The following is a 26,582-nucleotide window of genomic DNA, read 5'->3' on the forward strand; positions in this document are numbered from 1 at the left end:
ACTACTTACCAACAAGTGTCTGTTACAAATGACTACTACAGCTGTTGATGTTGCTATTTATATTGCAGGTTACAGTCTGCTTAGATTATATTGTGTTTAACAGTTATTAACAGTGTGTTCTGAAATATATTTAAAATATTAAAAATGTAACAAAAAAAATCTCCAAAACTTTATTTCAATGTTCATTAATGTTTTGTTTATTTTCGTTTGCCTTTTTTGCTTTTTCCTTTTCTTGTTGTTGTTGTTTATGCTGTATCTGACGCAATAGTGAAAATGTTACTTCTGAGATACTTCCTGTGTGTCGCTGAAAATAAGTCTTACATTAATTATCTAAATCTGAACAAGTGAAGACATTAAAATGAAATAGCTATATAATAAATCATTTTTATTTATATAGCCCAAAATCACAGAAATCAAATCAGTTTTATTTATATAGGGCTATACTTTTCCTAGAAATATATGATCTATCTATCTATCTATCTATCTATCTATCTGCAAACACACTTTCATGTGTAAAACTGGTGGAGTTATACTTTAATATATGCTCTTACAGTTACCGGCACCGCCCGGTGTACAAATGAAGCGCTCCTCTGTGTACCTTAACGCCCCTCGACTATTTGACGTGTCCGGAGGTTGGCTGCTCTCCTCTCTGTCCCAACAGCATGCTGTAGACCTGCTGCCAGTCCGTCTGAGCTCCACACAGAGGACACACACTCCCCTCTGCCTCCAACACTTCGCTGCAGTGACCTGCTGTGCAGTCAGAGGAGGAGGACTTCATATCTACACTTTTATCTGAAGCACACCTGAGCAGCTCGCTCCAGACACCGACAGGGCTCCGCGCGGAGGAATGCACGTTAACACCGACGCTTGCGTCCGAAAATACGCAAGAAACAGATAACGTCGTGTCGGGATGGACGGCTCCAGTGTTGCCCGTCCCTCGTCCCACCTCAGGCCGTCTGTGGGGGCAGTTTCACCCGATGACAACACTCACGTCGGGAGAGCTCAGGCCCAGGTGCCCGTGAAGAAGCAAGCCGTGAAGAGACACCACCACAAACACAACCTGAAGCACAGGTACGAGTTCCTGGAGACCCTCGGGAAGGGAACCTACGGCAAGGTGAAGAAAGCCAAGGAAAGATCCGGTAGACAGGTAAGGATTCATATTAATTAACCTCCTTTTATCACTATTTTACTGACTGTTGGAGCCAATTATCACCCTTCTTTAAACAAAGCCCGCATCTGCAGTCAGTATTAAGGTCTGTGTTTGTGTCCTTCGGCCACCTGTTGTTTAGACATAGACTATTTTCAGAGTACTGCACACAGTCTACACTAGGCTTATATCCATACAGGTTTGTCTCCAAGTTTCTCCCTTTAAGCAGGGTTAAGCCAGTTTCCTGAATGTAAACTAATAAAATAGGTTAAGTGTGTGCTGCTGAGATGGTTGTCAGTTGCCAAACCAGCTTAAGTTTGCCTAAGAGGTCATTGTGTTTGCTTTAGAGGGGGTTGCTCTTACTTTTTCCCAGTGTTTTTTTTAACACAAGGTCCTGTCTGTGTATATGATAAGATGACTGAATAAGGTCTTATTATTGGCCTCATAATTATCACCACCTTTATCAGTGGTTTACAAAACCTGTAGATACTCCTCTGTTTGTTAACAGGGTTGGAAAAGTACACACTCTTGGCCTTCTGTGTAAACTAAATTACAATTTTCACATGAAACCAATCCCTGCACAGCTGTCCTTGTGTCTGAGGCAAACTCCAGATCTTTAACAAGTTATTTGTGGTGTATTAAAGGTGCACTATGTAGTTTTGAGGAAGGAATTTTAATCAGAAGAGAAAGACCTTCTCTGACTGATTATTATGCCTAAACAAAACTCTCTTTCATACGGTTTTACTTTGTTTATATGTGGCGGACCCTGCCACCTTTCCAGATTCAAACGGTGTTCTGGGGAGCTTATTTTCCTCTGAGAACAGCGATGGAAAAAATAAATATTTCTGAGTTTGTATTATTACCTCATTAAAATTGTGAATATTAAAATTCTGAGTTTGAATTTCTTCTCCAAAACTACATAGAGCCCATTTTTAAAGTAAATGAAAGGAATCAATGAGGAAATCGATACTTCTGTTTGAGATCATCCTGCAAAGACCGAAACAGAAATAGATTCCTCTAAATCTGTCACTACACAAGACGTTTTTATGCAGTCACCTCCTACTGTTGAAAGAAAGCGTCAAGGAAAGGCGTTTCACTGGAAAGTGAATGTCACAGCAGGGAGTTCGCTACAGGAAAGTTAGGTAACTTCTTTTCTGTGCTCCTGATGAGCGGGGGAAATTGCAACAAGCCTTTCAGGTGGATTCCAGACCAGTTCCCCATGACCTAAGGGGAAATGGGAAGTGTTTAGATTGAGATAAGCCTCTTAAAGGGACAAACAAATGATAATAACCAAATGGATTATGTACCTCTTTATATGGATAATGGACTAAATATCAAAAACACCTCTGTATTATGCAACAGCACTGCACACTACAGCCTACAAAAGGACCATAAAGATTAATCTGCAAAAATTAAACACTACAACCTTCATGAGATTATGATTTACAGCAGGATTGTTGTATTAGACTGCACCAGTTTGAACTAGGTGTACCTAATAAACTGGCAACTGAGTGAATGTTTGAGTCCTACACTTAATAATTTGCATTTTTCCACATCATTTGTTTTGTTTCCATAACCTCATCCCTCCAACATTTAACGAGGAAATGTAAAGTATAGGCAAATGATCAAAAAGCTCTCCGAGACTGTAAACATGTTTTCCACTGTTGCAGGCCGATGGCTTCAGATATAGTGACTCATCAAAAAACAACAACAATAGAAAACAGATACTTGGCCTAGAAGTGAACTCCCTTTGTAATGTTTGTCAGAAATTCTCTTTGTTAAAAGATCACATTTTTTGTGAGTGAAAGCACTCAGAAGTCAAGGAAGTAAAATGTGAGGAATTCCCCTCCTGCACCCGCAGCAAACATGCAGTGATACAAGTCCAGCCTTGTCTACACACCCATCTCTGCTGACATGACTCGTTGTTTCTGCTGCACTGTAGTTTTTATAGAATATGAGACTGCTGTCTGAGATTTGATCCCTGCAGGCAGCTTCCTAATCTCCATGCCTTAAACCCACATGTCAAAACACTGATTAGCCCAAAATGACGTTTTGATTCCTCACCAAACAAAGATGGCTTAAAACGGCAGTTGGCATTGAATGGAAACAGGAGAAACATTCGTATATTGTTATCTGCCTACCTTAGTTTTGACAACATAATGGGAGTGACACCACACAAAGGATGCTCTCATCTTGCGTGCGTTGTGGCACTACAGCTGTTCCCATTGTCTAAAAGCGTATGTTTGATTGCATAACCCATTTAGGTGGGGGGTTTCAGCATGCAGCCATATAGGGGTGACCTCACACTCAGTGCATGACATGTATGGAGGACACACCAATTATACCTATATTAGGTTGCACTGGCTATTCATAAATCTATTACTTTCCTACATTCTGAATAGAAGCAACTAGCTTCAGTTTCACACGAGAGATTTTTTTTCTTTTTTTTTCTTTCGCTTTTCTTTCATTCCTTTGTCATTTGTCTTTGACTGGTGCATGTCTTTTCATTTTGTTTGATAATGTTTTTCTCTTTTTTTATTTACATGTTCAAAATAAACTAAACTATTAAATTAGGTCGAACCATTAAAACTTGAGAAATGTCTTTGGTTTGTTAAGGCTTGAGTAAAGTTTAATTCAGTGTCTAGGAGAGAAATACAGGCTGATCGATTAATTGGCTATTGGCTTTTTCCTACTCCAAACTATGTTATTATATCGGACTAAGAAAATGCACTGTTGGCCATCCTTTAAAGGCGACAGGGCTGCAACTGACAATTATCTTCAATATGGAATCTTTTGATCTGTAAAATGTCAGAAAACACAAATTCATATATTCACACTAAGGCAGAGATTAGCAGCAAATCCTCACAAATAAGAGGCTAGAACTACAAAGTGTTTGGCACTTTTGTGAGTGACAAATCAAAATAGAATGGTACCCAGTAGAGCGCATACCTCCGCCAAGGTCCAACTGTCCCCTTTTGTACTTATAGATACCAGCCACCTAAAAGCACCTGTTTTTTTCATCAAGATCCATGTATTATTCCCAAAGAGAAGTTGAGGGGAAAACGCCCTGTATTGCCATGTTAAAGAAAATGAGGAAGCGTTTCTGGACCCGTACCTTTATCCGGATCTGCACCACAAGTGAACGGGGTCTATTCTGGGTTGAGACCAATCTTCCATCCAAGTTTCGTTGAAATCCATTCAGTAGTTTTTGTGTAATCCTGCTGACAAACCAACCAACCAATCAGCAGACATGGGTGAAAACATAATCATCTTGGCGGAGGTAATAATCGTTTTAGCTCATTTGTACTGTAGCTTCACAAACCTTAACAAAACTTCCATACATAAGTTTTAGGCAAAAGATATATTAAACCTAACCTCCAACACTTTAAGTGAAGATATTGGTTTTATTTATATATACATAGGTTTACATGGACAGATGTTTAGCTCGCAGTTTGCGATAGTAATATAGAAGTTCACATTCATAATTTGAGGTATAATGGTGTTATTTTCTTGAAATGTAATGTAACAGGTCAGATGTGTACCCCTTTACATATCATCTCTTTTGCTGTTCACTCCAAACAGGTCATATCTTAGCAAGCTAATGCTAGCGTGGTCAGTTGGTTCAGTTAGCTATGCAACAGTTGCACCTAAAGGTGTTCTCAAACACAGAAATATGATTTTGTTGGTACAAGAGCTCTGTGTTAAATATCATAGATTTTAACCTCCGTGCCTATTGCGTGAAAAGAACTGACAGTGACAAAGACCGCACACACACTGAAAACCGCACATTAGTGTGAACACATCATGAGTGGGAGTTCAACCCGTCTGACAGCTATGCAAACAAACGCAGGAAGCCTCAGTTCCCAGAATGAGGAAAAAGGTCTGTGTGGTGCGAATACAGTGCCGACCTGGAGGTGAATCCAGGCCAGACAGTGACTCATGACGGGAGACAGTTGAGCGTTGAAAACTGATATGACAAGTTGCTGCTTTACTCATTTCCCCTCGTCTGTAGCCTTGGGGGTTACAAAGGATAAGAAACAAGGACACCCCTCCACCAGAGCCATCTGGGGCCTCTCGAAAGCCTTCAAAGTCGGGGTAGACTGATGACGCACTGAATGCTCAGAGGAATCCCAGGCATCTGAGCCTCAAATACACAAACACAACATAAAGACGTGTACGCCTTGGCAAAAGCTTTAATATGGCAGGTCTATGAATACAGACACCGACAGATACCATTCAGATTTAAATTTCCTTATTCTAAGAGTTTCACAGACATAACAGCAGACAATAGATCAGTTTGCAGCAGACAATACTTGACCCGGCATCCCCTCTGCCTTGTTAGAAACAACATAGCAGAGTTTTCAGTTCACTGCCCATTGTTGTTCTCACAAGAGGACAGCCTTCAGATGGAAGCCAATTCTTAATAAATAACAGCTTATTTGTGAAGGTTTTTTTAACCTTGTTTTTCTAAACAGACGGGCCTAGTGCAGCATATTAACATACCGACCTCTTTTGAAAAAGCTGTATTAATGTTCTCTTTGTCATTAAAGTGAGATTATGTAACGTTTGGAATAGGAAACGCATTCTTCTTGAAGATGCAAATGAAACCTGAATCTGAATTTACAAGCAATAAAACACACCCAGCACACTTTTAAATACACGGAGGGAACGTGGTACTTCGCTCGTACTAGATCTGGTATGACGAGTAGCTTACGGTGGCGGATGTTAGCTAATGTTGGGAAACTATGGAAAATAAATATTGTGTAACTGACATTACTGTCTATTTACTGACTTAATGACTCACCTTCAATTTGTGTTTCTGTTGCACTGTTATTTATATATATTTATAATTATCCAGCAGTTTGTCTTTGGTTCTTTAAGAGTTAGTCTCGCTTAAAAGGTCCAGTCTGTGGGATCTATTGCCATAAATTTAATATTTGTATTAAGTTTTCAATATTATGCTTTCATTAGTGTATAATCACCTGAAAGTCAAAGCCATTGTGTTTTCCTTACCTTAGAATGAGCCTTTTATATCTTCAAAAGGAGGGGCCCTCTTGCATGCATGGATCTTTTAGGAAAGTTCTGGACACAGCGTTGGAGGCAGAGCCCACGTTCATTCATATAAAAGCTGCTCAGTGGCGCGCAAAGTCAAAAAGGTTTGACTTGCCTCGTGTAAAATAACCAGAATAATCTGCCAGCCCACATAGTGTGCGTACTTGAGACTTCCTCTGGTGAGTGGCTAACTTCTGGTTTAGCCCTCCACTAACCTGAAAGGAATAACAAAATTGAATGGTGTGGCTCTTCTAAACTTTCCTAATGTCATCGTACCAAATAGTGAAACAAATCATTTCGCAGAAGTCGCAAAAGTCAAATATATCCCCTTTTCTTTCTTTTTTTTTTTAAGGTTGCCATAAAGTCGATCAGAAAGGAGAAGATCAAGGATGAGCAAGATCTGGTTCACATTCGCAGAGAAATTGAGATCATGTCCACACTCTGCCACCCGCACATCATCACCATATATGAAGGTACGGCATTCAAAGATGTTGTAATTGTGCTTTTTTTGTGTGTGTCAGAGGTGACTCGATCTCTGAGCGGCATGCGGAGTGAAACGTGGTACCTTCGGGAAAGACGTCTCAATCAGTCTCTGTTTGAGATTCACAGTTTGGTCACGCAAGTCTTTGTGCTATAGAGAGATGCTAGGTTACATAAGCCTTGATACGCTGTCGTACCCTGTCAGCAGTGCGAAATAATGTGCAGAGCCTCGTGTCTTCCAGTGCCCCTCACGCCTGATGAGCTGGTCATCATTCAGAGTCTGTCCACCTCGGTGCATGTTTGTTTGCAGTGCATTCACCAATGGGGCGCCGAGTATCAATCAGTGTAATCTAGGGGTTATACAGGAAGACAGAAATCAGTTTTAAACACAGGCACATTCTAAGTTAAAAAGCTACATCCATGTTGGTGCTGTAGAAGGCTCTACACAGTCCATGCCAAAATTATTCATAATCTGTGGAGCTTCTGTTTCCTTTTGATGAGTTTGATCTAAAACCTTCTGATGTTTTCTGATATTTCAGTATTCGAAAACAAGGACAAAATCGTGATTGTGATGGAGTATGCCAGCCGAGGGGACCTGTACGACTACATCTGTGACAAGAGGAACATCTCTGAACGGGAGGCCAGGCACTTCTTCAGACAAATTGTATCAGCCGTGCACTACTGCCATCAGGTGAGGCAGTCTTTCTCAATCTGATGCTTTCATACAGAACTAGGAGAACTTGTGCATTCATCTAGTCTTGCATAAAAACTAAAATAATAACTCATTGGTAGCATATTTAAACCCTCCTAATACATGGCTGCTACATTAAACCCAGCGGCACAGTGCTCCACTCAGACTAGTGTTCCGCTGGTTGTTCTTTTCCAGGACACTGGCACCCCCAAAGTTACATAATGGGCATTATTCACTGTCAGCCTGCTGTTCAGAACAGGACGGCTGTGAGAACGGCGGTGGGGCAACTGAACAGTTGGTCTGTAGAGAGCTAGCGTCGGGGCTAAAGGCCAGCACACAGCACAGTCCCAGCACACACACGCATGGCCTCACACTCTAATGAGGGTGTGATGGAACAGAAGGGCACACACACACACACACACACACACACACACACACAGTCGCTTGTTCCTGTGATCCATAGCTGTGTGATTATGAACATTTACAACACACTATATTTTAGTGTAGCTGTCCAGCACTTGGCATTTATACATGTTTGCTGGACAATATTTGCAGAGTGAACTGCCCTGTCATACTCTGTGTTAACCATCTGTTTTATGTCATTGCTGATGTCTTGTTAAATATTTGGTTTTCCATGGTGAAAGCAGGACAAGGCCATCTAAACTATTAATGTTTGGCAGAGCATGCAAACGTGTCTTTACATCTTAATAAATTCTACACAACACAACCTACAAAGATTCTGTCAGTCGCTACAACAACTGTCCATACGTAACAAGTAGTTGACCTGCATTTTTGAAAGGAAAACACATTTCAAACTCTGCTGGAGTCAAAGGCATGCCCCCCTGCAGAGTGGAGGACAATGAAGCATTGCTGACATACCAGAAAAAAATCTTCACTTGGAAAAAGAACGTGTTTCTGACCCAGTAAAATCTAATCCTTTTATGTAATATAGACAACCTCCAGTAAACTGGTGTGTAATGGCCTAGATAAGGAAATTATTACTGTGGAAGCTGATATCTTTTTTTCTTTCTCTCAGAATGGAATAGTACACCGGGACCTGAAACTGGAGAATATTTTACTAGACGGCAACGGCAATGTGAAGGTAAAAATGAAGGGCATGTAGAACATAAAAATTGTCATTTACACACCTGTACGTTAGTATGTATTGTTAAAATTGTAAAAATATCATTTCCAGCATGAGGTGGTAATCACAAAGGACATATAAAGGCATGTTCGTATGGAGTATTTGATGACAAATTTCATGACTTCTTGCGATAGATCTTGTGACAAGATGATTCACTCTGAAATCTTTAGAACATGCTATGAGTAACTGATGAGGGGATAGTGATACATATGGAAATCTTTTAGGTTTACAGTAATCTGTGGTGACACATCTGACGTGGCTCAGCATGACGTCTACTTCTTGTTCTTGCAGATCGCAGACTTCGGCCTGTCAAACCTCTACCACGGTGGAGAGTATCTTCAGACCTTTTGCGGCAGCCCTCTGTACGCTTCCCCAGAGATCGTCAACGGACGGCCATACCGTGGGCCAGAGGTGGACACCTGGTCTCTTGGCGTGCTGTTATACACTATGGTTCATGGCACCATGCCATTTGATGGACACAACCATAAGACACTGGTCCAACAGATAAGCACCGGCAACTACCGAAAACCCACTAACCCCTCTGGTGAGTCTTTTACCTTTTCTTTGAACGCTCTCAAACATTAGTTTGGTGTTTATACTTTGTTATTAATGAAATGTCTTGGATTTTCTTTTGTCTCTCAGATGCATGTGGGCTCATCCGTTGGATGCTGATGGTAAATCCTGAGCGTAGAGCCACAATAGAGGAGATTGCAGGTCACTGGTGGCTCAACTGGGGCTACCAGCAGCCATTACTGGCTGAGACAAAGAGCAGTGCAGTTGAGCAGACAGCTTCACCAGCCTCTCCATCAACAACACATCCTGCTGGGCTGGCTGGTGTTGCTAGCTGGCTGCGCCGCACCTCCAGGCCTTTACTGGAGAATGGCTCCAAGATGCGCTGCCTGCTCCGCTCACAGGGAGGTGGGGGGGATGTAGTCCGGCAGCGCTCTCTACGAAGGTCAAGAAAGGAAAACAATGTCTCCCAGACCGTTCATGAAGTGAGCACGGATAGTCGCCCCTCTAAAGGTATTTTAAAGAGACGCAACAGTGCAAAGCAGAAGGCAACGAGTGAATCCGCTGCTGTAGCTTCAGTGGAGCCACTGAACATCTTGGGTTTGTCTACACCAGCCAATGCCCCTTCAGCTGCATCGCTGCCTCGTAAAGGTATCCTGAAGAAGCCCACAGAGCAAGAATCGGGGTACTACTCCTCCTCTCCTGAACACAGTGACTCTGGCTGGGTGCCACAAACTAAACAAGAGTGCCCTTCAGCACCAACCTATAGGAAAGGCATCTTGAAACGCAATGGAAAATTCTCCTCAAGTGGATTTCAGGAGTTCGGTTCTCTGGACCAGCTGGCGGCCTCTTTACCCCGCACTAGGTCGAGACCAAGCGGGGCCATCAGCGAGGACAGCATTCTGTCTTCAGAGTCCTTCGACCAGCTTGATCTACCAGACCGTGTTGGACCTCCAACACAAATGGATAAACCAGCCAAGGCCAGCATGAGAGGATGCGTGTCTGCTGACAACCTGCTGGACATCCAGGAGGACGGGATGCTTGGGGACGGGTCGCTGAGGCCCTGGAACTGCTACAAGTCAGGAGTGGCTGACAGTGCCTTCTCCATCACAGACTGTGATAATGTAACTGAGGCCTACAAACAGGCCATGGTTATAAGAGGCTCTGCAGCGAGTTGAGGACTCTGAGTAAAGACTTGTTTTTCATTCAGTTTTTAAATGACTGTAAACTACTGAAGACATTATAGCCAAAGTGCATTATGTGACATCACCAGCAAACTGTGGTGAGGATCATTTTGGCTAACTTTACGAATTACACCGTACCAAAAAGGGAGGAGGCTTCTTGTTAAACATCAGATTGTAATATCGATGGTGAATGATACTAGATAGCTTGTAGTTTGTCATTTGAAGGCAAAAAATAACCAGATGGCACAGTATTTGACAGAAATGATGAATAATAGTGCTACAGTTACAAATGTTCTCAGGAGGAAGAAGAGAGTTGCTGCTGGTCAATCAGGAGCTCTAATTTTCAACATGAGAGCTTTCTATCAGGACTGTAGTGCAAACATCAAAATACTGGTCTTCAGTGTCTAAAGCAAACTGACATTTTACACAGTAACAATAGGACTGTTGTTTGAATATTGCATAAGCCACAAAGTCGGTTTCTTTTATTGTCTGCAGGAGAAACTGACTTTATGGCTCTGAATTCTAGCTGTGTGATAGCTGATCATCTGTCTACCTTATGTGTATCTAAGATCGCAGCGATAACACACAGTTTCAATATTAGAAGGGTTCACTCTTATCAGTTACTACAACTTTCACTCTTTAGGATGTGGGGGAAATTACATTTCATGGATACCAAAGCAAATTTGCTAAAAATGTTGGACTTTTTGTTTTTTATTTAAAGCACTAGTAAAAGTGTTTATAACAGGGATTAAAATTTTTTTTCTTATTGTTTTTCTCTTGAGTTGACTTTCGGATAATGACTTGAATAATAATCATGACTCACATCAAGCCCAACCAGTAGAACCTGCTTTCGCATCCAAGCCTACAATGATACCAGTGCGCAGGTGACCATTCCCTCTTTGTACAGCATGCAGGTGGCAGTTTCACACAAAGGTGGAGCTCATCAAGGCAAAACAGTGACGTGTGTTTGAAAGTGAACCATGAGCCCCAAGTCGCACTCTCTTAATGTGTAACCTTTCAACTGAATTTTGACGATCAGTCATGGAGCTCATGTGTGATGAACTTTGCATTTTAATTTAAAATATCCAGACACCTGGGGTGGACAGTATTTCACAAAGCCGGATTACAAGTTTAGCCTTCTAACTGTTAACTGTTGCATCTTGGTTACTGAAACAGTATAATAACTTATATTCTATGGTGAATGACAAGAATTATGCATGCTAATGATTGATTACATTTGAGATATTGTTATCTGGTTAACTTCCTAATCCTGCTTTATGAAATACCCTCCTGGTGCTCAGAGAACGTTACAGCAGTGTGTTGTGTTCGTCTCTGTATGAAATTTCATGCTGCACACTGGAGTTGCTTAATTGGATTGACATGCTTGGCATTAAATTAGAACATGAAGCCGGCACCTGGAATAGCACTTTATCAGGCCGTTGAAACTTGATAACCACACAATTTATTATTCAGCTATCACGTAAGTATTGAGTTCCTGTAACAAAAGTTGCACAAGGAAGTAGTACCCCCCGAACCACGCTGTTGTTCAGAAACTGGAATGTGGAAACTGTATTTTTTTGGTTTGGTTTTTTGGCACATAATGAGGAACATCAGGAATTAAAATGGTCCAAAGGTCTTAAAAATGGTATGTTTCATATTTTGTACAATATAATGTGCATTTGGGCATTTCATCACTGTTTTTCACTCTTTCTTGTCCCGGAAATTGCAGGTATGCAGACTCGATTAATTTTTTTTTCTTTACCCTTGTTTGCCAAAGTTACTGGCTTATCATTTATGTGACTGTGTGATCTGCCATGTGACCGGGATGAGGAAATCAATAAAGAAAAACAATGAAGAACTCAGGTGGAGGCTCATGTTATTACTGACCTACATACAAAGGTTTTATGTCATAGTTTAACAGTGTTGATCTGTATCACAAGGGAATTCAGTAATGTGTTGAAACCATGAAGAAACAACTATTCAAAACCTAACAGAGCTGTCCAGATATAGAGCCAATATTACATTTTCAATTAATCCAGATAAATACAAAAATATTAATGAATACATGTTCAGAAGATATTACAGTCAAAATGTGCAAACATTGCTATTGGGATACAGTGCAGTTCAACTGATAATATCACTAAAAAGTTAATGTGGCCCTAAATTTGATCAAAGGCACAACAACAATTACATTCTATCTTATTAAGCTGCTTTAGCAACTGCAAAATACTAAAATAAGCAGCAACGGGATGGACAATTAAAGGGGCACTATGTAGTTTGAGAAGAAATTCAAACTCAGAATTTTAATATTTAAACTATCAATGAGGAAATAATACAAACTCTGAAATATGTATTTTCCCCATTCCCAATTGAATAAACAAGCTGTACTCAGAGGAAAATAAGGTCCCCAGAACACTGTTTAAAGCTAGAAAGGTGGCAGTGTCCGCCACATATAAACAAGGTAAACAGTATGAAATTGGGTTGTCCTTTAAGGTCAGTTTGTTTAGTCAGTCATGAAAACAAAGAAAGTTTGTTTATCTAGTTTGTTTTGGTATAAAAACAAATCTTTCTCCTCTGATTAAAATTTCTTCTGCAAAATTACATAATGCACCTTTAACATTTTTCAAACTGCAGAAGCTCTACACGTCGCAGAGGGATCTCTAAAACAATCAACATGAAAAGAACAATTAAGATTAAGGAGAAATGACGTTAAGACACATTTCACCTGGTATTTAGGCCTTTTGTTCTGTCTCACGGCTGTCAGCGTACATTTCATTCTTGCCATTCATAGCAGGGAGGGGTGTTTTAGCTTGATGTCACTGGTGTCCATACAGCATCCTGAATGTCAGCAGGGGTGTAGCTGATCTCTGAGCTGTCAGCTCCTGATCTGCAAACACTAGCCTGGAAACATGAGGGCAGGCTGAGCTCCAACACACTCATTAGCTGGTCATAGCAGAGGAGGACAGATTTCTGTTGAGGGTCGGATTAAGAGAGAAACAACCAGAAGGTTCATCAGTAGGTCATGGGCAGACTTTTTCTATGAATCATGACCGATACTACAGTACATGTGTGTGTTTTTGCTCTTCTAGACATGCATTTTAAAGTTTGTTTGTTCTTTTTCTCAGACTGTTTGTTCAGCGTGCTGGCTAAAATGATCAAAAACATACCAGTGAGTGTTGACAACAGGGCAAAGTCAAAAGAGATATCATCTAAAAATGAAAGTTAAACATTACCCTTACCAGATCAATGGACAAAAAGGTCAGTCAGAAACTTCATAACCGAATCAGACGTGACCGCAGCGTCCACTAACTTTCAGCCTCTGCGTGGCAATGCTCACACAGGCACATGCAACAGTGGAGGGCTGGAACACTAAAAACCTGCATTCTGAGGATAAGAGAGGAAGATTACTCTAAAATTCAAAGGAACCACAACCAGTATTTGCTAATTTGATAACCACTTGTAACTCGCAGACTGGCTTCCTCTGTAGGTGTAAAAGGCTCATTCTAAGGCATTGAAAACACCATGATTCTTACACAATATGGGTTTTTGTCAGCCAATACCAATAAACGATAATTACCTGCTACCAATAAGATAACAGACAATTTAATATTTTGGATTTTAAAAGAAGTTCCTGTAGTTTACACACACCTCAGATGTAGTGAGCACAGATGGATGATTTATCATTTCAGAGCTCTAATAGTATTTCCTCTGTTTAAACTCAAGGTCTCCTCTTTGAACCCTTGGAGAACATGTTTTACCAATAACAACCAGTTGTCTCCTTCTTCTTTGTGTTTATTGGTGAATTGCACACCAATTTATCAAGGCTTGCAAACAGCCACGTACTGTATCTGGGTTTGTATATGCTGCTATTGTTAAGTCAATGAAACCAATTTGGCTTCATGCTATTGGCTTTATTTATCAGCTATAATATCACAGATGACGATAAATAGCTGATAATCTCTATTATCAAATAATTTAAAGGTCCGATATATATCGTGCATCCCTAATTAATATTACATTCAATTTCTTCCCCTAAATTCTGCACACTGGACCTTTCAGTACTTGCAGACTATTGCAACAGTGAGAAAGTCAGTAACGGGCTGGATGAAGACAATTAGACGGATGGCACCATTGTGGACACAACCCTGATGGACAAAAGCACACACTCAAAAGCAGACACTTCCCAAAACCTGATAATCTGACACTATATCCTAATTGCTTCAGGCAGGCAATTGCTGAGACAAAGAGTCAGCTATTCTCTTCCTGCTCAGACACCTTTCTGAATGGGATACGATATCGGGACACAGGAGTTATCTGAATTTTATGAGCTGTAATGTCATAGTCTAAAACAGCACTAACTGACTGTATCCCTGTGACCTGCTGCCTCGGGCAGCATCACAGAGATTCGTGGGAAATCAGCCAGCTGAATGGTCGGACGTGGGTCTTTCACAGCAGACAATACAGGATTACACAAACTCAGCTCTCTGTCTCCGAAATGAACTGCTGACACATCGTAATCAAAGTTATGGCTGCTTTGTGTCCATTGTTCACTGCGTAGAAAGTCATTTAACAGCTACACTTAATGCTCTCTAACAAAAAAATATCACTGATTCAATCACAAGGCAGATAAAATACCTGCTTTTATTGCACTGGAATGACGTCTCTAAATATTTTTTATATCAACTCCTGGTGCATATTGTCCTTTGTGGTATTACATTTGGAGAAAAAAACCTCTCATGTGTTGGTAACTCAGTTATGTAACTCACCAGTGGCTGCCAGAGCAACGTAGGAGTGAACATGCCTGCGCATGTTTGGAAAGTGGTGGGGCCGAACAAAGGGGAGAGTGTGAAGAATTGGCTCCAGGAAGTCGGAGGGTACCACAGAGGCCAGATACCAGTCTAACCTGGACACCACTGCCAGCTCGCACTGCTGCAACACACATATTCCTCCAAAACAATCCATCATAGTGCCATGGCATGAAAACCTCTACATGACATAGACATTATCTGCAGAGAATGGACACTGGTTGCTTGTAACATCTTACACTTAATTAAAGCGACATGACTTTTACATTTAGGTGTGATCCAGTGTTTTGGGGCTTCCAGGCCTCATTTAGAGGCTTAGTCAACATTTGTCAAGGCAAATTATAGCTCATTAGTGACTGTGTATTGTAAACATGATCTTTGTGTGGGGAGACATAACAAAGTGTGTTAGTAGTCCTCAAACTCCATTTTGTGAATCTGCACTTCTGTTATCCTACATACAGTGTGTAGTTTATATAAAAACAAAGAGTTACCAGGATGTCTGAGACTGAAATGGAGTTGTCTGTGTAGATACAGAGCTTGCTGGCAGTCAGATGGACAGTCTCTCTCATTTTGGAGGCCAGGAACATGCAAACAGCCCCTAAAAGCTGCAGTTCGGACTTCTCAACGGGGAAACGGCTCAGGTAACAGTCCAGGTAGTGCACCGCCTGTGGAAACACCTCCTCCTCACATTTCTGCTCCTCACACACCTGTAAAACAGCCACCTGCTGTATAAAGTCAACCCATGTGAAATGTAGGCAGTTTTGGACACTTAATTGATTTGCAGTACCTGAAACATCCACACTGCCAGTATCCTCCGCATGTACGGCTGGACTACTGTCTGGACCCCGTCGAAGTACCAGGGGCGGGCCTGGAAGGTGCTTTCCATGGCCGTCAGGCGGTGCAGTGCTCTGGGGTCACCGCTCACTGCGGGGTCGGTGGCCGCCCGGAGTATCACACCAAACCCCGTATCACCTCCATCTGTGTCTCTGAATCGACTTTGAGGCTGTCCATCTTCATAGAGAGCCATATTATTCAATATGGCGTCGAGCAATCACTCAAATATCAATGACCCGTTGAGCTAGCTGTTAGCAGCTGCCGCCTTATTTTAGCTAACGTTAGCTTGCTGCTAACTCGTGAAGCTAACGACTCACAAACTACCACCTCGATTTGAAGCAGAGCAACGAGAGGCTCAGCTGCGCTCCAGATTTACCTTTTAAATCAAATTCGGCAATTTAAGTCATGCTCTAAGAGAAATATCTTAAATTTGTCAAAAATGTCAACCTAATGAGGCAGAGTCTGGCTTCTCTGGCCTACTTATCGAGCGGCCATGGAGGCCAGAGTCAGCCAATGTTGACTGAACTAAACTAAAAAGTTACATCTGAAAAAGGATGTTTTCAATAAAACAAGGCATCCTCTTGCAATTTGTGGTATAAAAAAAATAAATTTAAAATGAATTTGAATATAATGATAAGGCAGTCTTTTATTTATCAGCTACATTTCGACTTACATTTTTTAATTTTTAAACTTGTGAGAAAATTTGGTGTACTTAGGATATCGTAATGTATTTCCCATTTGAAGATACCAAGGCATGTAGCTAAAATAAATGAGGGCTACGTCCGAAATCACTCGCTATATAGTGGACTATATATAGTCCACTATATAGTGAGTATATAGTCATTTTGTAGTGTTGTCCAAATGTATAGTGAGATTTATTTAACCCTATATAGTTGACGCAAAGTATCCCACAATGCATCGTGAAGTCGTGCCCGGCCGATGACCTGAGTGGTGTCCAGAAGTGTTTTTTTGTTTGATCTATGGGCTCACTATATAGGACTCCCTATGTAGTGAGTAGAAAGTAGTGAATGCATTGGTGATTTCAGACACAACCTAGGCTGCGACTACTAATCACGTCATGATGACTGGTTTGAACATATCCAATTCAGTCCCTGCTGTTTCTTTCCTGATCCATCTTGTGTAAAGCTTAACAGACGTGAACATAACCTCGAGACAACATATGACGCTTGACAAAATTTTAAGGATTCAGTTTGTTTTTAATCCAAATTATTGCTTCAAAACAACAAAGTTGCTTTCAACCAAATGTACACATATGCCAGTCTTTGTATTCCAGGTGATCACTGCACCGAAACTGCAGGACAAAAGCTCAGAAATGCAAGATACAAAACCACAACATCTAACATCAGTACTGATGTGCATCTTCGAATGTGCAAACTCGTCCAAGCAGGGAACAGAATTTGACTGCCAAGACTCAGCCATCTTTTGAAACTGTCCTTTAATGGAGCAGGAAGAATAAAGAAGTAAGTTTTCACAATGTTTTCTTCATGGTGAGGAAACTATGAATCATTTGCATCAGAGAAGGAGGATGTGTCAGACCACACTGAAACCTCAGTCCATTTCAACCGTCACAGGGAGCCCGATTTCAATATCCCTCGACTCTGAGTTTTGCAGTTCTCTGCGAATCTCTGCAGAGATCTGAGGGTGTGTTTGTATCTTCAGCAGCTCCAGCAGTGACGTCTTCTGTTCGGAGGCCAGGTCAGCCTTGTAGCGCTGGGCCAGGGTGAGTAAACTCTGATGCCACAGCACAGGAAGCACGCGTTTTTCACTGCGGAAAGACAGGAAGTGAGCCACCAAGGCATCTAGGACACGGAAAGGCAGGGCGTACTTCTTGTCGAGCAAGAGTCGCAGGAAAATGCTGTTGGCGCCGTTGTACTCCATCTCTGCCAACTTAAGCATTGCAGCGCTGAAAGACAAGAAAGATTGTGCACATTATACAACCTGACATGTTATGCAACCTTGACCTTTAATTTTCCAACACAATACAAAGCTTTCAGGGATAACTGGCTGAATCTTCCATCTAATGATAGGAGCGGACATCTGTCTGCTGGTGTGTGGCAGGGAAAGGAAACCTTACCTGGAGTGGAGCACAGGGATCGAGCACTTTGTGAGTATGCTTCCGATGATGATGGCTTCCCTGAGAGTACACGTCCCAGATTCACACAGAGGGATCAGTATACCTGTGTGACAGAGGAGGCAACACATATTACGACAGTACTCCAGCAGAGGCCATGTTAAACCTGACTGTTAGGCCCCAGTAAAGAGATTAAACTGGATAAAAAGGGACTCATACACCTAAAAAAAACACTGAATCTCACATTTCTAATACAAGTCATCAGCATCTTCCAGCTGTGTTCACATAATATTTGACGGATGGTAGATATTCCCAGGTTTACGACTCAAGAGAATTCATGCCATCTGAGAAGTCAATGTTTGCATGATAAGCAGAGGTGGCTGTGTGCCAATCACTTGTCTTTTGAGCAAGACGCATCACTAGGAACCCATTGCCAGCAAAACATTTGTCTTCCTATGGTACGGCGCTTGGGGGAGTTCCTCTCCTGTGCTGCACATTGCATTTCTCATGATTTTTAGAAGTTGAAATATGTTCAACTTCTCAGCGCAAGGCTCACAAAACTTGCAGTTGTCAATATGACCAGATTTATTGTGATTTTCATCTTTTTTTAGTACCTTTTCTGTGCCGAGTTGGCGGCCATGTTGTTGTTGGTGACGTGTTCAGTAAGGCGATGTAGTTCACTGAGTGGTTTAACACAAAACTATTTTACTTTAATTATGACAAACTGCGACTTTCTTGTCTTGGAAAATTATCTTTTAAATTGACATCACACGTGTAGTTCATGGCGCAATTCAAGAGGGATCAAATAATTATTTGTCTCCATTCACTACCATACATAGTTTCCCATCAGGTCCACTGGAAGGGGCGTGACTTCAGCACTCTATGATGGCTGGATGTACAGGCAGCCCGGCTCCACAGGCGCACCAGGCTGCTTTGTCTAAAACAGAACTTTCCAAGGTGTTTTTAAAGCGACTACGACTGTAGCAACAAGTATTTGTCTGATCCGGACCTTAGAGTTAAAAATACTATGCACTGACGACATAACACTATCAATTAAATCTGGGTTTTAATAACTTGATGACTGTGATGTCAAACATCCATATTTGCTAAGTTTTAAGGTAGTTCTGAACTTCAGTTTCCCAGTTATACTTAGGATGCCACTTACAAGTCGGAAAATGGTAATAACAGGAACTCAATTGCCATTGAAATTTAAGATTGGCAGACTGCCCCTTTAATAAAACCCTTTAAAAAGGCACTTAATTAGTAACCCAACACCTACTGTACTTACTCTGATTCAATAACACACAGTTGAGACTGCTAAATATTTAATTTCTAGAGTAAATCAAATTAACTTCAGTAATGGAAGAATTAATTGAATACCAATCACTTGTGGTCAATGAGCACTCTCATTCTCACTGTATGTGGTCTATGGTGCAGCGTATTTGTGAGCAACACTGCCACCTTGTGGTGTTGTCTCATACTGGTGGTTTTCTAAATATGGGTCATGGGATGTTTGGGAGAAAAATAGTCCCATTCAATCTGGGACAGTGTGTGAACACACAGGACTGATGGGATTAAAAGGAAAAAATCCTCAACAATGATTGGCTAAGAGGAATTCTTGATATATGAAGGATGTTTTGACCCAATTAAATTTGAGTGTGTTAATTAATACTGTGCTTCCAGAGCCAAAAGTGTTATTTACCCTGTGGACGCCACCTAATCCGCCATCAGTGTCCTCAGGGTAAAATGTCTAAATTTAGTGCTCAAATTAGAAACGTGACACGTCCCAGAAAGCTTGTGTTTTGTTCTTTGCAACAAGCTGTCAAATCCTCTCTTTCAATCACTTCACCCACTTCTTATTTCCAAGGGTCATTTGTGACTTGAGCAAATCCCGGCATTCATAGGGCATTTCATGAAACAATAACTAGTGATGCCCGAGCAACATCGTGAACACTTTCTTGATTGACTGTTGAAATTATATGAAATGATGAAATGTATATCACAATATCTTGGAGCTCATGCTGATGTCATCCAGTAACTTTTATCCAACCAACACTTTAAAAGCCAAAGATATTCAGTTTATTATAGTGTAAGAAGAACAGCAAATTCTCACAAAACATTTGGAGTATTTTGCTTGAAAAACGACTTAAACGATTAATCAATTATTAAAATAGTCTAATCGTTGCAGCCCTAATGCCGATTTAATCTTATTGCTCTGCAAATAAAGCTGAATATGCTTAAGAAATAGTCTTGATGCCTCACCTTTGAACCATGCTCCTGGTTTGAACAAGGCCTTCTTCAGAGCACTGTAGAGATGAAAGTTGAGTCGCTTGTACTCTGTGATATCATCCCGTACTCGGGGCAGCAACACCAAGTTGTAAAACCGCTGAGCCATTCGCTCCTTCAGATTGGACGAGAAGATTCTATGACAAAAGTACGGAAGAAAATACGTCATTGTACCATGTTGGAATACGTGAAGTACATATAAAAACTCTCTTTGTACCACCTGGGGACTTACCTTGTTGCCTGGTACATGGCAGCTGCAGTCCAGCTCTCAGGCTCAGTCAGATAGAGAACCTGCTCCCAGTTTGCAAGTGCTGGGATTATTTTAAAAGCCTTTGGCAATTTACCACTGCGATATCTTGACAGAACCTGAAGCAAAGAACAGAAACAACAACCATCATTCAACGGCTCTCAGAGGTCTTCAGATTCTTCACATTTACAGTCAGGCACTAAACAGACACCTGCGTCAGATTAGAAGAACAGTTCTTTAATGAGACCTGCTGATTTGTGCAAAACACTTATTATATTAGGTACACAAACACTACTTATACCAGCACATTTTGTGTCATGCAGAGACCTAACTTTATTTTTAAAAATACAGTTAGCCCCTTGAAATTTTTAAATTTTTTTTGTCTTAACCCTTTACTCCACTGAAGCAGCTGTGGTTCAGTGGAGTAGAGGGCACCTCGGTAGTGATGAACATTAAGGGAAAACAATGTTTTTTATGGTCCATGCCCAGATCAAGGCCATCACTCACAAATCATTTGACTAAATTTACTACTTTAATTAGCTGCTATATTTGTAAGTGATATAACTTTGTAGAGATCTGTTTTCACTTTGACATTTAAGAGTCTTTTTTCTGTGCACAATCACAGTAATGGGACCAAATCATAGAAAAAAAACATGGTAAAAAGGTCTCAATAAAGTTGTTGGCCCTCATTTCCGAAATTATTCCCTTATTTGGTGTTCAGATGATGTTGATGGAGGCCACTGTATCTCTTACAGGTGATCAACTTGTGTCTGATCAGGAGTGCGATGGCCATTAAATGAGTCACATAACTTTCACAGTTTAACCATCGAGTAACTACTTGTTCCCTGTATTAAAGCCTCTGCTATTCTTTATTTTTCTTCACTCATTTATTGATGTTTTCCCTTTTAAATGACCCATGTGTATATACTGTAGGTTGGGATCCTGTGCACTCAGTTAAAGAAAACAGATGTTACTCACCTTATTGACACCTTTGTACACTTCCACTACCCTTGGGTCGAGCTGGGGCATTGGACACCCCGACACCTCTGACATCACTGTTCCTACCTCAGTCTGCTTCTCCGTAATCTTCTCCATGATAATATCAGCGAGGGTCCGTCTACGAAGAACACAAAGTAATAACACAGCTAAGCATTTAAAGTAGAATTACAACTCATGGTGCGTGTCATTTAGGTTCAATGTCTACAGCTAGTTGTAAAATAGAGTGATCATTATGTTGTATCTTGCCTCACTGGAGGGTTTTTATTCATGAACATTTCCATGGCCTTCTCATCGTCAGCGTCGACGACGACTTCAGTGTCACACATAGCATCGCCGTCACCAGCACCTGCTGCTCCCAGCGCAGGCCACTCCTCATCTGAGTCTGCGTCCTGAGTGCCAGACCCTGAAATGTGATTACAAGTTTTTAAAAAAAAGGTCAAATAGGTTGTCACACTCAAACTGTACCATTAAACATATTCCCTTAGTAGTCAAGTGATGTTCCTTTATTGAGACAATCAACTGAAGGAGCTTCAAAGTAAAGCAGCAACGATTAGCCGATTAATAAATTACTCAATCCAAAAAAAATGGATCCCCAACTATTCTCAGAATCGATTAATCGTTTTGGCCATTTTTCAAGCAAAACTAAATGGCAATTAAAGGTGGACTATGTAGTTTTGGGGAAGACATTTTAATCAGAAGAGCAAACTGACCTTAAAAGGACAACACAATTTCATACTGTTTTACTTTGTTTATATGTGGCGGACCCTGCCACCTTTCTAGCTTCACACAGTGTTCTGGGGTTTATTCAGTTGTGGAAAAAATAAACATTGTTTTAATTTCTTCGCCAGAACTACATAGTGCCCCTTTAAATTCTAAATAAATGTGCTAATATGGACACTTGTAGTCGAGGCTGGTGCCATCAGCTCTGCCACACCAGACTCCATTCAAATATTTGTAAATTTAAATAGAACATAATTTATAGATGTAAAAAAAATTACCGAGAACAGTGACGGGTGTTTTCTTCTTCTCTGGTGCCAGCCCATGCTCGGCCTGAAGCTCCTCTTGTTGAATCCGGGCCTGTTGTAAGATCTTCCGCGACAGTCGCTCGTCCACGTACGTGTCCTCGTCTTCTGGCCGGCTGTCTCTGGTCTTCACCCGGCCTCGGGCTCGCACCGTGTCCGCCTGCATGATCTGGTCAGCCAGCGCCACCGCTCCTCCGCTCTTCTCTCCTCCTCCGCCCTTGGACTTTTTAACTTTCGGCATCACTGTAGTTTGAAAGAAATTGTCGCTACAGTACTGTTGTTTTCTGTTGGCATGCGCGACCTAAAGTCTCAAATTAACAAGAACTGTAAACAGTTGCTTGTTCAACACGTGCAGGCGTCCATACCAGGAGGAAGTGACGCACCACAGCTACGTCTTTAACCTAGCAAGTAAAGTTAGCATTAAACTGCTTTATTGTCGACAACATTAAAAGAATATCAGCATCGTACGTTGAAAAAAATATCTCTTGGTTGTTTGTATTTTTAAATAATAAATAAATAAATGTAAATACTCAGATTTAACTTTACCGGAAGTGCCATATTTTACCCGGAAGTACTCCACCGAAAGGCAGAAAAACAGTTGGAGACGAAACATCAATGGGGGTCACTTGGTGAGATAACTACTTTACGATTTTAACTATTAATAACATTTTAACTATCTTTGGAGCACTGTTTACTTAATTTATAAATGGCTTTATCTTCAGCATCTCGCCTCATATGTTTTAATCACGTCTCAGCGCTCAGGCTCATTCACACGATGCTCTGTCTGTAGTTCCGATAACGTTTAATTCCCATCCCAAAGAAAAAGCAGATGTTACCTGGCTGCTCAGTTCCTCCCTACAGAGCACGCTGCTGTATGTGTGATGTGGTGCCTTGTTTGTCCTGTAGTGTGTGCCAGGTGCCTGTGGCTGAGGGGAAGAGTGTGCAGCAGACAGTGGACATGCTGCACAAGAAGCTGGAGCAGCTGGGTGCAGTGAAGCAGGGCAGCTTCTGTGTAGACTGTGAGACATACCATGCAACAGGGAATGTCAGCGGTAACCACTAGATCTCTTCTATGACTCTCATTTCACCCAGTCTTTCTTATAGATTGCATTAAAGTGATGTGATTTTCTGAATTTAGATTTTTTGCAATATTATTTTAGGGCCATATATCGGCCATCAATAGTGAGAGCATTTAAAGACAGTAAATCTTTACAATACTGACGTATGGCTCTTTTTTATTATACTCATGAGGGATAGGGGATACCAGAGCCCGACCGATCATTGGCCTATCGCAGATTTATCGCTATCCGCGTGTATGTTGTCCCATATTAAAACTTTTGTTCTTACGTAATGAGTATGAACATAATGCTGAAAAGGATGCTTTAGATGATTTATAATTGTAAAATTTCCAGGAAAGTTTATTTTTTCAGTGCACTGATGTAACTTTGGGCAATAAAGGTTTATTGTTAAACTGTTAAATATCCTGCCTCTGTTACATCCGTCACACAGTGTTTTTATAGCCATATTTGAGGCATCGCTGCAAAAAATATGTATATGGGCTGATATATTGGTATGTGAATTTCTTACTCCCTAATATTGGTATTGTGTATTGGTCGGGTTCTGCTGGCTAATTTAAACTGTAACAGTTCATCATATTTTAACATGTTGTTGTATTTTTACATGGAAAGCCTTATCCTGTAGTAACTACAGTGTTACAATGTACAAATTGCATTGTGTTAAATGTCCAGTGTGTAGAATTTAGTGGCATCTAGACTAGTGGTGGCATATTGCAACCAATTGAATACCCTTCGTCTTACCCTCCCCCACTGTGGCTGCGAAAAACAAGAAAGGTCCTCTCTAGAGTCAGTGTTTGGGTTGTCTGTTCTGGGCTACTGTAGAAACATGGCATAGAAGAGGATCTGCTCCCTCTGTAGATATAATGGTTCCTTCTAAGGTAACAAAAACACAACTATTCTTAGTTTCAGGTGACTATACACAAATGAAAACATAAAAAAAATAAATATTATATTTCATTCCTACCCCAAAATCCCACTAAATCCTACAAACTGGACCATTAAAGTAAAAGTAAGAATACATAGTTCCAATACTACAAAACTGTACACAAGTACTTGAGTGAATAAACTCCTTTACTCGACACCTCTGACAGTCATTCTTCCCTTCTGTCACAGGTCAGCCGTCCAAACTCCTATATGTGATGCACAACTCTGAAACTCCCCTGAGCTGCCTGGCTCTGTTTGAAGGCGGACCCTGCCTGATAGCCGACGCTAACTTTGACGTTCTCATGGTGAAGCTAAAAAGTCACTTCCAAAATGCCAAGGGGCACAAGGTGGAGTGTCGTGGTGCCAGATACCGCTACTGTGACTTCTTGATAAAAGTCGGTACTGTGACAATGAGCTCCAGCGCCAGAGGGATATCAGTAGAGGTATGTCATCAAATGAATATTATTGCAAGTAGAAACATTACATTGTCACACTGTGACAACATTAACTCTAGGTGTGCTTCCTCAGGTGGAGTACTGTCCCTGTGTGGTTCCAGGCGACTGCTGGAATCTCACGAAGGAGTTCATGCAGTCCTTTCTCGGCTCCAGCGTCCCTGAACTGCCGTCTGTGTTTGCTGCCAAGCCCGAAGGACTCTTCGCACCAGCAGACTCTGTTGACACCATGACTCAGTACCTGGAGTTGTTCAACAAACTTCGTAAACTTCAAGTCCCAGGAAGTAACGTGCGATGAGGTGTTGGTGGTAATGGAGAGATCTATTTTTTTTATATGTTTGTATTGATATTGCTTTAATTCTGGTCCTGTGGATCTGCATGGTATCCAGGCAGTTTTGAAAGCCTGGATTTTTTATTTCCATTTCTGGTGCTTCAGTATTGCATTACACGTTCTTGTTTGATAAAGCATCTTGTAATAAAAAGACGTAAAAGAGGACATTTGCCAGAGTCTCTGTGTTTCTTCTTTTATTATCATACAAGCATACTTCTGATGTCCTCTTGGTGAGGTTGTAACCTTCTGTAGAGATGTGTAGATCTATATAATGAACACATAATTATTATTAGATTTCCTGCAATGGATGGTGGCTTATGTTTAATTAGTTAATAAAATTTTGAACAGGAAAAACCTTAATGATGTACATACGGACAAGGAAGTCTCTGTGCATCAGTGCAGAGACCTGAAGATCTAAGTTCACTGATGGTTTACATTCAGGAGACATTTTCTCAACGACAGAGGTTTTTTACATTTTCCTTGTAAAAGCAGGCAAACCACAGGTATTATTGACAACATTAAAAAAATCATGACAAGGCTAAAGGGAATTTGGCTATGAGTAATAGTATTTACACTGGTGCTTCTTACTGTGACTTGTCAAAATGTCCTCCATGAAGAATGAGTGAGTCTGATCAGGCAAAATGAATGAAAACATTAATGTAGTGAATATTAAAATTCAGAGTTTGAATTTTCTCACCAAAACTACACCACTCAAAATCAGTTAGGAATATTGGGATATTTTGTGTTTCACTCGATTGTTTATTCTGTGACATATCTGAATTTTTATTTTGTGTTTTGTGACTATTTTTGGTCCCCAAAACTAATGCAACACATTTCATTTGACTGCTATTGCATATCCACGCCCACGCATATATGCACCCCCTAACTAATTTCCAGTAGTGTCCACAGTGCCCCTGTAAGTAACTTGTTACTTTGCAGATTCAGATTATTTTGGTGTTCATAGATTTTTACTTGTGATGTGTAACCAGAGTACAGAGAAACAGAGTAGTGACTACAGACAGAAGAAGGATGGCTCATTTTTATATAAATTTATCAGCAAGGGGATTTTATTTTTTTAAAAACCCACTAATAATAATAACACAGATAAATGTTAAAATGAGTTTAAATTGTGTGTGTGTTTTTTCTAAAGCTTTATACTGGAACACTACTTGACATCAGTCGTATCCTTTATTAAATCAGGATTATTTGCAGTGATTGAGGCTCGTCTTGAAGTCCCCTCCACATCCAGCTGATACTGTGTTGTAAAGCCACTCATCCCCACATGCATGTTATGAGGTTAGCACAG

At 40.9% G+C, this 26,582-nt stretch overlaps 4 protein-coding genes across 4 annotated transcripts; 2 read left to right on the forward strand and 2 right to left on the reverse strand.

Moving 5' to 3' along the window:
• Window positions 1–645: 645 nt before the first annotated feature.
• nuak2 (NUAK family, SNF1-like kinase, 2) lies at window positions 646–12,070 on the forward strand. Its single transcript, XM_073467839.1, has 6 exons — window positions 646–1,147; window positions 6,552–6,672; window positions 7,219–7,370; window positions 8,407–8,472; window positions 8,806–9,058; window positions 9,157–12,070. Exons 1-6 carry the CDS (start codon window positions 911–913, stop codon window positions 10,200–10,202), a joined length of 1,875 nt encoding a protein of 624 aa, XP_073323940.1. The 5' UTR covers window positions 646–910; the 3' UTR covers window positions 10,203–12,070.
• Window positions 12,071–12,165: 95 nt separating this feature from the next.
• On the reverse strand, window positions 12,166–16,306 carry ccnd3 (cyclin D3). The gene is given in 7 exon segments (XM_073467840.1): window positions 12,166–13,178; window positions 13,448–13,462; window positions 13,464–13,520; window positions 13,522–13,592; window positions 14,975–15,137; window positions 15,505–15,720; window positions 15,801–16,306. Coding segments are annotated over 7 exon segments (927 nt in total). The 5' UTR covers window positions 16,041–16,306; the 3' UTR covers window positions 12,166–13,013.
• Window positions 16,307–17,043: 737 nt separating this feature from the next.
• Window positions 17,044–22,874, reverse strand: bysl (bystin-like). Its single transcript, XM_073469025.1, has 7 exons — window positions 22,470–22,874; window positions 21,718–21,874; window positions 21,451–21,589; window positions 20,458–20,591; window positions 20,202–20,362; window positions 17,943–18,045; window positions 17,044–17,771 (listed from the first exon to the last, which is right to left on the reverse strand). Exons 1-7 carry the CDS (start codon window positions 22,732–22,734, stop codon window positions 17,417–17,419), a joined length of 1,314 nt encoding a protein of 437 aa, XP_073325126.1. The 5' UTR covers window positions 22,735–22,874; the 3' UTR covers window positions 17,044–17,416.
• Window positions 22,875–23,028: 154 nt separating this feature from the next.
• med20 (mediator complex subunit 20) lies at window positions 23,029–25,441 on the forward strand. Its single transcript, XM_073469026.1, has 4 exons — window positions 23,029–23,122; window positions 23,400–23,545; window positions 24,683–24,936; window positions 25,022–25,441. The coding sequence occupies exons 1-4, from the start codon at window positions 23,109–23,111 to the stop codon at window positions 25,241–25,243; spliced, it is 636 nt and encodes a 211-aa protein (XP_073325127.1). The 5' UTR covers window positions 23,029–23,108; the 3' UTR covers window positions 25,244–25,441.
• The last annotated feature ends 1,141 nt before the right edge of the window (window positions 25,442–26,582 follow it).

This window comes from Pagrus major, chromosome 6, assembly GCF_040436345.1.
Source record: "Pagrus major chromosome 6, Pma_NU_1.0".
Classification (NCBI taxonomy): domain Eukaryota; kingdom Metazoa; phylum Chordata; class Actinopteri; order Spariformes; family Sparidae; genus Pagrus; species Pagrus major.

Bases quoted from the DNA above. Each gene is read 5' to 3' on its own strand.
- nuak2 (XM_073467839.1), top strand. From the start codon at position 911: ATGGACGGCTCCAGTGTTGCCCGTCCCTCGTCCCACCTCAGGCCGTCT. The intron at 6,673-7,218 runs GTACGGCATTCA...CTGATATTTCAG, and splicing joins CATCATCACCATATATGAAG to TATTCGAAAACAAGGACAAA. The intron at 9,059-9,156 runs GTGAGTCTTTTA...TTTGTCTCTCAG, and splicing joins AAAACCCACTAACCCCTCTG to ATGCATGTGGGCTCATCCGT.
- bysl (XM_073469025.1), bottom strand. From the start codon at position 22,734: ATGCCGAAAGTTAAAAAGTCCAAGGGCGGAGGAGGAGAGAAGAGCGGA. The intron at 21,875-22,469 runs GTAATTTTTTTT...ATCACATTTCAG, and splicing joins AACACCCGTCACTGTTCTCG to GGTCTGGCACTCAGGACGCA. The intron at 20,592-21,450 runs GTGAGTAACATC...TCTTTGCTTCAG, and splicing joins TGTACAAAGGTGTCAATAAG to GTTCTGTCAAGATATCGCAG.
- med20 (XM_073469026.1), top strand. The intron at 23,546-24,682 runs GTAACCACTAGA...CTTCTGTCACAG, and splicing joins TGCAACAGGGAATGTCAGCG to GTCAGCCGTCCAAACTCCTA. The intron at 24,937-25,021 runs GTATGTCATCAA...GTGCTTCCTCAG, and splicing joins CCAGAGGGATATCAGTAGAG to GTGGAGTACTGTCCCTGTGT.